The sequence below is a fragment of the Lepisosteus oculatus genome, chromosome 10 (assembly GCF_040954835.1).
Source record: "Lepisosteus oculatus isolate fLepOcu1 chromosome 10, fLepOcu1.hap2, whole genome shotgun sequence".
NCBI lineage: Eukaryota > Metazoa > Chordata > Actinopteri > Semionotiformes > Lepisosteidae > Lepisosteus > Lepisosteus oculatus.
Window position 1 is genome coordinate 12,776,402 of NC_090705.1, and position 12,466 is coordinate 12,788,867.

Below are 12,466 nucleotides of genomic sequence, written 5' to 3' on the forward strand. Positions count from 1 at the left end.
TGATGTAATGTTTTCACCAGAGAGGATCTTGTTTCCATTTTACTTCCATTCCTTAACCTTAGATGCAGAAAAGCAATTTTGGTGAGGTAGATTTTTACTTTGTCCTAGGTGTCTGCTCTCATTCTTTAAGCAGCTCTTTGGAATGATGTTCTAGGTTCTGTGAACACTTAAGTACCATGTGTTGTGTTCACATGACCTCTGAACTGCTCTTCGGGAACTTGACTGTTCTGACATAATAGTTATCTCTATCTCTATAATGTCTGCTATCTCACTCATCATCCTGCCCTTTATTCTGTAATTCACTGTCTTTCAATACTAGTCAAATGTTTCAATGTTTTAAATTAATTAACATATCTTTATTGGGAACGTTTTCCCATCCTATCTTAACAACAATTGTATTTTTGTGTATCATACTATAGTTAAAGTTGTAACTTTATGGAGCTGTTTCTCGCAAGAGCAACTACGTAATTAGAATGCTATATCATTTCAATTTGTTGCCGCCAATGTACAGCTTAAAATGTCCTATGTACCTGAGGGTGTTTTCAGTTCTATGATTAGATCTTTTCTGCCTGACACATGCATGCAGATTAGCAGTATTACGTCTAAGTGCTCCGATTGCTCTGTTATTTTTAATTGATTTATCTTTTCTTTGTCTTATTGGTAACACTGATATAACCATCTTGGTCAGGTCATCATAGTAAATGAGAATCTGTTTTCAAGTGACTTCAACGATTAAATAAACGATTACTATAAATATCAAGACAGGGAGGAATGGAAGATAATGTAAAATCCTACAGTACATTTTAAAGTCATAAAGAAATTATATATCCTTGTAGCCCCTCCTTTTACTGTTTGTATACCCTGTATGGCATAAAGTGCTTTAGAAAATGTGTGAATGGATTTTTTTTACATAACATTTCCTTGAGGCCTGTAGTCTCAAGACCTTATGGGAAGTTCAAGAACTCTGGTAATTGTGTATGCTGAAAATTGATACTGGAATGTAAACAGTATTAATACAATCTTTTTTTTTCAAATTTGTTCTTAGGAAAGCTAAAGAACAAAATAAAAAGGTGGTGGTTGCAGGATGCGTTCCTCAGGCTCAGCCCAGAATGGAATACCTCAAAGGCCTGAGTGTTATTGGGGTAAGTTCATTTTCCTCATCATGGTTTTGTAAGTCTTATTTCCACTAGTGTACCTTTTACACTTTCGTTGGAAAATCTGGATTAGAGATGTTTCCTCTGACTTTGAAATCTACATGGACAAGCCCCAAATGGATCTGCTATAGTACTTTCATATGTCTCACCCAATGAATCATAACTGGTCCAAGCAAAAGTATCTTGAATTAGAATGTAGACACAACGCCCATTTTTCAATTTGCAGCAGTGATCAGGGGGAAAAGTGTTCTACAAGAAATTTACTGAGTCTGACTGAAATTCTAATGTAATTCAAAGGATTTTAAAATAAAATGCTTTTATTTACACTTGATAAAAATTTAACTGGTCATTGACAAATTATTTTGTGAAGATGGGCAATATTGTAACCTTCATTTTCATAATGGTTACAGAATTTCTCTGAGCCCTATGAACATACCATGACATGTCGGAAGACCAGAGGTTAGACTGGTTTGGGGTCCTTGTTATCTGCCATAGATGCATTTCAGAAATGTGGCGCAGATCTACTTTCTCTGGTTTAGATGAAAGTTATTCCCACTAGCACTTCCAAGTTGTTTGACACAGCAGTAGACAGATTAGTCTTGGAGCTGCAGAGAAGGAGTGCATACTTAATATACTGCTCCAGATACTTTATTCTTAGATACTGGAGTTGGATCTCCCCCTCTGCTATTTTTCTGGCTGTGCCAACATTTATTTTCTTACTGTGCACTGTATTGTTGTCCAGTGTATGCTTAGATCTTTTAAAATAGTTTTTTCACTACATGTTGTATGCTCATCTTTTCTTTCTGAGAGGGTGATTTATTTCTTTGGGGTGACTCTGTATTGTGTACTGTTATTACAATGGAACCCTGTGCACTTTATTTTTATTTGTGGGTGTGTTTTACATCTTGGTTTGCAACCTTGGAAGCTGATATTTTATCAATTTTGTACAGTCGTTTTGACTGTCACGGAGCCTTCCATGCTCCCAGCTCTTGTCTATTGTTTGTTCATGGTCATTAGATCTGACCTGTACTTATTGTTCAAACATCGTGAGCCCACAGTTACAGTTCAATAGTTCAGTTATATATCATTTATCCCTTCTCTCTTCCATCTATCCAATTTCTAACCACTTCATTCAACTCAAGGACATTGGGGGACCAGAGCCTATCCCAGCAAATAATGGGGAGAAGGCGGGCTATACCTTGGGTGGGGCGCCAGTCTATCACAGGGCAGACACAGACACGCACATGTTCACACCAGACCCAGCATTCCGAAAGATCAGTTAACCTACCAGTATGTCTTTGAACTGTGGGAGAAAGACATACTGAAAGGGACATAGGTGAATATGGGAGAGAACATGCAAGCTCCATGCAAATTTGACCATGCAGCACCCCTGGACCAGAACTGAACTCAGGGACCCAGAGCTTTGAGGTAGAAATGCCAACCACTGCGCCACTGTGCGACCCTCTTCCGTCTTCCACTAGAAAAAATTTAGAACCATTTGTATGTTCAATATTAATGATGGAAAATGTTTACTTCTTTTTCTTCTAGTTCTGGCTAATCTGTTTACATTTCCATGTGCTTTGTTTCCTGTGGACAGGCTTTGCTTCACTACTGTTCATTGTCTGTAATTGATAGATTCTAACATTTTGTCTTGGAATACAAATGGATTGAATTCACCCATCAAAACAGATGAACAATTTTTTCACTACATAAAATTATATGTATTGTTTTAGTGCAGGAGAAATCAAATCTGCTGATTTTCACAGATTTCAAACTTAACAAAGGGAATTAAAACAAAACAGATTGTTATTAGAGATTGACAGGAAGATGCATATTATATATATATATGGAGCAATATCATGCTGTTTGTGGACTGTGTATAGCATAGAGAGCAGAGTGCATTTTGTAATACCATCCCATTAATGTACGATAGCATGATGGAGTGAGAGGACCAGGCAATCTTCTTGTTCTACGAGACACATTCCCCTCCTGGTGCACAAAGCAGCGAAAGTCATTGTTAAAATTAATAAATATTTATGATGGCTTTATTTCTGTACTATCATTTAGTAATACTTGCTCTTTCAGAAAAAAAGATCACGACTACTTGCATTTCAAAACATTGTAGAACATCTTTAAAAGAGAATGTTCATTTTTGGGTGCATACAGTTTTCACATTAACTCAGTGTTTACTTGGTCTTCATTCATTTATTGGATGTTTACATGGAATATTCTAAGTTTCATTCACATTAGTGTAACTAGTGCATATCATATCTCTTCTTCATTTGTACATACATGAACTATATAAACATATTACAGGCTATGTAAGCATTGGGATGATTTGTATGTGAAATTGACATTTAACTCTATGAATATATATCCCCTATTTGTTTAATCTCTTATAAAAATAGGCTTGAACATCTTCCTTGACCAAATCTTCTTTTATTAACCTTTTTTGTGTGCTCTTCTTTGCAGCATTTCAGTTGTTTTATGATGTGGAAAACATAATTTATAGCTTCTGTATATATATATATCACATTATACTGTATCTATTGTTTTACTTATGCAATAGCTTTTGTATTGTAAAGTATATAGTTATATATATCAGCAATACATGAAAATAGAAAGCTAAAAAGATTTCATAGGGTTTGCTTTTTTGCATTTCTTTGTGCTCCCCTACGTCTGAGACACAGAGACACCTGATCTTTTCCACAAGTGAAATTATAAAAACCACGTGGCTTCATTATTCTTTTGTTTTAGCTGAGAAGCAGCAACTTTAGAATCATTTAGTGCATCTCATTTGTGTGTTACATATCTCCTAGGGAGGTGCTTGATTTGTTTTTTATCATTAGTGCTCTTCAACATTAGTCTCTATATGTAAATGTTTCAGACCTGGAAACATAATAATTGTTAGGCCGGTAACGTTAGACAACATTAGATGCATGGTAAGCATGTTTTTGATTAGATATCTTTTTTGTTAAGATATACATCTGACTTGTGGCAAAATACACTATTACTGTAAATGTTACACTTTAGATTTAACTAACTGAAAAGGTTACACTAGGTAACTGGCTTCCTTAAAAAAATTACATTTTCCCAAATATACATTCACTCACTTTATTAGCTGGAAACCTTGAATTAAAAAATAAAATTAGAACAGTAAATTCCATATACTTCCCAGGATTTTAAAAACGTATGGAACATTCCATGGGCAACTACTTCAAATATAGCAAGGTCCTTGCAAAAATGGTGGCAATCCCTAGTTTAATAAGACTGTGCTGGCTGTTACTGTCCAAAATATTGTCCTTACATGCAAGACAAAACAGCATGTGCAGTCTGTTTTGTGCATGTTCTGTATTCTTTATCTCGGAATCTCTCCTTAAGAGTGCTGTTGCTGACTGGCAGCACATTCTGGAGATCCTTTGTTACTGGTGCAGTCTTTGGCCTTTCACAATGCAAATCATTTTCAATAATTTTAAAACATTTTAGACTGAGAGGGAGGACAATTGTAAATTGGTTAAATCAGTATAATGTACATGTATAGTATACATCGACTATGAACTATCACATTAAAGTAGATCCAATTTTAATAGATTTTTTTCTTGATTTAACTATAAAAAGATAAAAAGATGTATTTTTCTCACCATGACTCGTCAGTCACAAAAATTTACTTTGGTTAATATGTGGTTTGGGTGTACATGTCCGGCTGCATACTAATTCTAAAAATAAAACTTAAAACATTTAACATTATAGCATTATAGATGTATCCCTTTGTAAATTATCCCCAAAATTTGTTTAAAAAAATCCATTAGTTCTGTTACCACAGTGCATTTATAAACCTTTAAAACGTATGTCTTTAATGCATTTTCATTTGGCACTCACTTTATTTTATTTGTACCATACTGTACATAGAAGACTTCTCCATTACATGATTTACAAACTCCAGGCTTCTATGAAGTTATCCTGAAGAAATGTAATTAACCTGTCCAGTATGTGATAGTAAATTCACAAGTTCATATTTATTTTCTTATAATGACGTTGTGTCCAAAGTATCAGAAACCTGTGATGGCTCATTAGGGTGTCTGTTACATGTAAACCCAAAATGAACCAAACATTCTTGTCCAGGTAGGTGATATTAATTCTGGTTTCCCAATACAGTCTACACAGAAATTACAAATTTGCTAAAAATGTACAGCATCAAAGAATAATATTGTCTAGAAATATTAAAACTTTGGCAAGGATGCTATTCTTTCATTTCCTTTTGCAAGCATGTCAACCAATTGAGCTATTCAGAACATAGTACAGTCAAAGCCTCTAATTTTTTTGGTTCAATTTAAAGTAAGTGAGCTCCCTGGATTTTTCTGATGTAATTCTAGAGCTAAAAAAGCTTAGTGCTTCTCACTTTTACCAGTGCTTATATGCTCAAAAAGTCTCATATTGGCTAAGGCTAAGGGTGAGTAAGCTAATGTTCAGGCTGAAAGAAATGTTGCCCAGCAGGCTCCTTTGCTTGCTTTTAAATTAAGCTAAAAGGTGGTCTGTAGATAGTTAAGTATAACTTCCCTGAAAACCTTATTGATTCAAAAGCTGTTGGATTACAGGGATGATAGAAAGTACAGAGCACTGGATGCTCATCTCTCTCCCCAGCAGGTTAGCTTTAGGAACACTGAAAATTCCAAATGGCAGTGGCTTCATGCTGACTTTGTCCTGCTGTCTGTGGCTTCTGAGAGTAGTGCCTCATTTGTGGCAGTATGGATTGGCAGCAGATTGACACACCATTAATACATGCACACAGACATGGGCCCTTGAAAGTACTGTCAATTTCAGTTTTAATTCTTCCACACAGGACATGCATTCTTACTCATTTATATTTAAAGTGTATTTTTTTAAAAGAATGATTGAACATGTATCTTTCTAAATAATTTGTAACCGATCATGGCATGTCCTTTTGCTCTTCTTCATTTTTTTAGTTTCTAAATTGTTTAGTGCAGAAATATTTATTGCTGTAAGGTGAACTCAAATAGTCTACATTTGTCCTTTAAAAAAGGAATATGTTTATAGGAATAAGTACAATTTTAAATGAACTACAATATATATTGTCATTACAGATCATGCAAGCCCAATGCAAATTTGCTCTATTAGCGAAAGAAACTAATAATTACATCCAAAATCCCCAACATTAAGAAAATAAACTCAGAGACATTCCTCTAAATTGCACTTCACAGGAGTAGAAGGGACAATCAGGCGGTATTAAATGATGTGTCCCACCATTATAATAAACTGAAATGAAATGAAGTAGCAATCCTTCACATATAGCCAGGAGAAAGTTACTTAAGACAGAATAGCAAGGTTGTGTAAATGATGGTTGGCTTCTCTTTTCACTTGAACTTGCCTCTGGTGAAGGGTTGCAGGATAAATTTGACAGCAGAGCATAAGAGATATAAGCTTTGGAGAATATATGGGCAGTACAAATATAGTAAAGTGCTAATGTGTGCCTAGTATTTGTGCAGCTGAGATTGCTCAGAGGGGGGGGAAGAAATTTTGCAGTAAACATCAGGAAAATTAGGTATGATTTGGCTCATATGCAAGTTAGGATACGTTTCAATTGATCTTTGATCTCTGGACTGGGCAAAAGAGACTGTTAAGTCTGATCTATTGAAGGAAATATATGTTAGTTGTGTTCTGCCCCCCCAGAGTTAAATAGCTGGACCAGCAGGAATCAGCCTTCTGCCCACAGCTTCTTTATAGCACAAAAGTATACTTCCACTGTTGACATCATGCAGCTAAACCCCAAAGACCTGTGTGTGCTGGGTGGAGGCTCTCCTGCCTATTATTCTATGCAGGCTGTGTTCTGAAATAAAATCAATTTTGTCTCTAATGGGACTGCAATTTCTGTCCACTATAAACAGTAGGTTGTTAAAACACACTGGTACTGAGTATTTTGTACTTCATCCCAAGGCATTACTTGTTCAAAAGCCTCAGCATGATCACTTAAATTTGATTCTGTTAAAATTGCAGGCCAGCCAAAGCCAAATCTTTCAAAACTGTTTTTATGCTCTTTAACTTCTTGTCTTAAGAATACATGAACTAGCAATTGTTGTTTTTGAGCTGAAACTTGAAATTTTAACTATCCATACTGTATATGTTTTAAGTGTTCATTTGAAATTGTAATCTCAATCTTATCTAAATGAATTTGGACAGTTGCCATGTAAAAATGCAGGATGATTAGAGGAGGTATGCTTATGAGTGACAAACTGATCTTACCTGCAGTTCAGAGGGCCTGCAAAAGGCCTCAAACTACTGAAAATAATGTATGTGACATTATCATCCTATTCCATGGCAGATTCCTAACACACAAACAGCATGCAGGACAGGATGCTAACTTAACTACAGTGTGTGGTAAGGAAAACTGAAACCATGTGGTGTTCATTAATTGTAGAATGTGGATAATGTCACTGACATAGGAGGACCACACATAGAAGAGAGGGACAGCAAAGTACCACTGATCCCCTGATAAGTGTTATATTATTTTGACATGAGGTTTTCCTGTTTGTGTATATTGCTGTTATATATTATATTTATTGTGTTTGTTCCAGATTTTAAAAAAGGCACATTTTTTGCAAAGAACAGAAAATGAGTTGAGAAAGATTATTAAGGTCCAGGAAGACATTATGGGTTGTGTATAATACACAGAAAAAAGGAAAATATTTATGTCCTTAAATATCAATTTCTTATGTTACATGTATATACTTATATGCAATTATTTATACAGTTCATGTATATGTGAATGAACAGGGATTTTTATGGTTTATATTGAAGTGAGACATGCTTAAAATATGTGAAGCATTAAAATATTTTAAAATACATTAATGAATGAACTGTAAGCGTTGAGGTCCAATGAAAGAAAACTGCAAGGGAATCATAACTTTCAGACATGACCATTCTCACAGTATGACAAAAGTTCCAAACAAAATAGAGTAATGGTTTTACCATCATTTGTGTTTAATTATAGTATAAACACAGTCTTCAAACCAGTCAGGACCTATGAGCATGCTCCTCTGTTGTAAGAAGAAAGTACAACTAAATAAAAGCTTTCACTATTTTCACTAGTGTTTTTAGTTGATTAATAGAACAAGTAAAAAACAGCAGTTGTTTCACATTGCTGCTTCCCATGGTACAGTACATGCTAGAGTTGTGGAATTCAACTCCATTGTGTTCTCTAAATATAGTATGACTTTCCAAAGTAGAGTGTACTGTGCATTTCCAGCCAAAACAAAATTGTAATTAGTTACATTATTGACAGACTGAATATATAAACAAGTAGTACAATAATACAGTCACACAGTTACTACACTTTTACCTGAAGTGCACTTTGTATGATCCAGAATAAATTGGCACACACAGCATGACCGAGTAACTTACTTTTAAGAACACGCAAGAGAGATCCACTACTTGTACATAACATTTTGTTTTAAAAAATCTGAAAAATATGCTACATCCTTGAGATTTAGTGACATTTAGATATTAAGTAATTTGAAAAGGTTCTTTGAAAAATCAGGGTCTTGTTTTCGGCTGTTTAGCATCTTCACATCAATGCTTTTCCCTTTTTTCCAAACTCACAGGTTTTCTGTGTCTAGATTGATGTTCATGCCGCATAAGCTAAGACATTAATATGTCTTGCTTGTATTTGTGCGCTATGCCTTTTCTTGTGTGGAGGAAGTTTTGATATATGATTGCTATTTTATCTGCTTTCTTGGTATTGTGGTAACTCACTTACCATACAAACCTCTGTCCTGTACAGTGTATTGTCCTCTTTTGAATTCTCTTTGTAAAAGAGCCAAACATGGCCTTATACAGATATTCTCATGGAACTTTTGTCTTAGTTTATTGAGATACCTAAAGCAGCATGCAGCTTTCTGACGGAATGTAGACTATTAAAAAGGATACTAGTTTAGTGGGAGTAAGATGGAATGCAAGTAAAATGTATAAACAAAAATAAACTATATAACACTGGATTACATTATTTTATTGTTCCTTAACCAATATAACAGGTTAGTTCAAAGCACTTCCCTTCTTTTCTATGAGTCTTTGTTTTGGGGCCAGAAATCTACATTACCACATTTTGGCAAATTTTCTTAACTTTGATATGCTACATATTCTTCATTTGAACTGAAAGGGGATAATTAATACAGTGCAAACTTTTATGTTGTACTGTGAAGTGCACTATGAGAGGATTGAATGAGATGATAATGTTCTACAATTATTTTAGTAATAGAATCCTGTCTATTAGATATTAAGTACAAGTTCTCCAAATTTTAAACAGATGCTATTATCCATCCATAACTATTCCTAACTTTTTCTTTAATTTAAGGGTTGCGAGGGAGCCAGATTCTCACAAGCGAGCAATATATTTAGTAACTGTCTTTAGTAACTTCCTTGCACTCTTCTAGCATTGACGTATTCTTGGCAATGTCAGGACATCTGGTGGAATAGCTTACCTCTCTTCAGTCAAACTCAGTGTTAGCTGAAGTCATTGGAGGTGATTGTTGTTATGTGACCCTGACATATCCTGAAGGCCTGGTTACGCAGATACCTTCTGCATCTCTGATGCCTTCTCCTGTTTGACACCATGTTACACTATCACACCAGCCTTGGTAATTTCAGCTGATTCACTTTGTGCCTAACAACCTGAAGAAATATAACAGAAATAATGATGGGTAAATCTTGCTACCCCCTCAGACCTCCACACAAACTGAACAAACATTAAAAGGGAATGGAACCTTATAACCAGGTATATACTTGCCTGTACTTGACCACGTCCATGTGATGTTTGCTTCAAAGGCCTTTTGTTTCCACAATGGATAAAACCTGTGTTTGTTTAACTACACGGTTCAGCCTGAACCAAAAAAACTATGAGAAAAACTATGAAAAAAGAAAGAAAGCAGGAGAAGAGAGAAAAAGATAAATGAAAAGAAACTTTGAATTCTTAATATTGGTGTCACAGTAGCTCAAACACAACAAACATTGCTTAAATATTTAGAATCTTTCATGAATGAAACTAAAATACCAACTAACATATATATACACATTGACAAAACTAAATTCGAAATTTCGCAAGGTGATTATCACATGTCAGTCGAATACCAATCTAATCAGTGAGGGAGTGAAAGGATCAGTTTAGGTTTATATTATTATAATTATGGCTGTAGTAGTCATAGTTATAATAGTCTGTAGCAGCTGCAGCTTTTGCAGATTTATCCCCTGAAATGATTTTTTCTTTTTTTCTTTTGCTTCTGTTTACTGCTCGGTACCAACAAGGCCACATACCTGCATTTGTTTTGTATAAGAAAGCAAGTGTAAGAATCGAAAGAATGTCTGTTGTCTTACAGCAGAATTTTATGTCAAACAACTGACCTTGCTTACTGCTGAATGGTAGTGGGGGTGGTGTGTGATAAAAATGTGTGTCTGCAGTGGACATGAGATTGATTATTGAAAATCTTGATGTGGCCCATCCAGGGTTGCTCTGATCAGCATGTAGTGTCTTTTTAAAAAGTGCATCGAGATAGATTGGGAATTTGATTTTATTGATAAGTGTTGTCTGTTTCAGGTGCAGCAGATCGATCGTGTGGTGGAGGTTGTGGACGAGACTATTAAAGGTGAGCTCGAATAGTGTTGTCCATTGCTATTTGTTCTATGGCTGCCTTCTGCAAATAATTTCAAATTCATTTTTACTGTTTCTTTCCTTATCTCCTGACTGCTGATATTACAAAGTTTACACATAGCAATCCAATTTTCTCTCACTACTTAAATTCTGAAAGAAGACATATCAACATTCTGACTGAATGCACGAGGCCCTTCATGATTTGTATGGCCAAGCTACTTCATACAGTACCAGGATTTTTGTGTCTGCTTTGTTTTGTGTGTGGTGTAATGATATAGTTGAATTATCTTTCACGTTCAAACACATTCACATGTGCACATTTTTGTACATATAGCTGTTGTTTCCAAACGATAGCAAAGTGATCTCAACACACGTTGTGTGATCTAAGAATCCCTGGTTTCAAGTTTTAATTTTATACCCTTTATAATAGTTTTTACCTGTTCATTCTATGATTGTTTTCTACTATATTCTAAGTAATTGTGGATAGCTAATCTGAGTCTTAATCCATTGTAAGTAAAATTAAAAATTCAATTTCAGAAAAGATAATTGTATGTATTTGATTCAGTGATTGCAATTGAAAAGAATTATGCATTTACAATTTATGTAGATTTGTTAGTATATATTTATAAGATAATTCAATTAAATGTTATGTAATCCAGCATGCATAGGGAATTATAAATACTTCATTGATTGTTAATATTTTTTCATCTCTGATAGTTATTTTGGTAAAGGTTTTCCAGATTTAAATCCTTTTTTTGCCTCCTGGAGTTAACAACCTGTAAGAAACATTTGGCCTTTGATTCCATTACTTTATTTCATGTTAGAAACTCTGACATTTTTCAGTTTTTAACAGTCACTTTCATGAGCACTCTTTATCCATATTCTAAAACACAAAATCCATTCATTATGAAGGAAGTAATTGACCATAAAAGTAATTGTTAGTACACCATAAAGATTGACTCTATGACTGTTGATTTTGATAGCACAACAGCAGAACAATCTCGAGAGGATCTTGTCTTTTATTAATCTAAATTAGGATAAATTAAACAAGTCAGCCCAGCGGAAGTCTTCAGCATGAACAGTGAAACACAAACCAGGGCACAAGTGGAAACTATTTAGAAGTGCATTTAAAACGGAGAACAGGAAGCCATTTGTTTCACAAAAGGTTTTGGGAATATGGAACAAGCTACCCAGCCATGTTGTTGAAGCCGAAACCTGGTTTCTTTCAAGAAACGGCTGGATGAGATCCTTGGATCAATTAGCTCCTAATTGCGAAACAGGCTAGCTGGACTAAATGACCTCCTTTCATTTGGAACCGTTCTAATGTTCTTATTACTGTGTACAAGATTTTGGGTTTGAACAGATGCAAGACAAATTTGACATTACAGATTATAACTAATATCTTTAAGCCCAAAAAGACATAAGTCTTTTTATGGTTTTAGTTTATGACAACAGAATCCTGCTTTCCTTTATTTTATTTAGATACGGTATTTCATTTTACATCAATAATACGACGTTGACATTATAATTAATCTGAGGTATTTTTATGCAGTTTTTCTGCTCCTCCTCCCACAGCCCTCCCCCCGGCTCACACATACCATTTAACCACAGGACAAATAAAAAAACAGCAAAATGATCTGTAACACTGAAAGAGTTA

General features: G+C 34.8%; 1 protein-coding gene across 2 annotated transcripts in view; it reads left to right on the forward strand.

The window, feature by feature from the left end:
• cdkal1 (CDK5 regulatory subunit associated protein 1-like 1) overlaps positions 1-12,466 on the forward strand; it is a 417,958-nt gene that overhangs the window by 113,191 nt on the left and 292,301 nt on the right. For both annotated transcript variants that reach the window (XM_015357729.2, XM_015357728.2), the window contains exons 5-6: positions 1,046-1,142; positions 10,756-10,804. In XM_015357729.2, the coding sequence (XP_015213215.1) occupies positions 1,046-1,142; positions 10,756-10,804 (146 nt within the window). The remainder of the gene's footprint in view (positions 1-1,045; positions 1,143-10,755; positions 10,805-12,466) is intronic.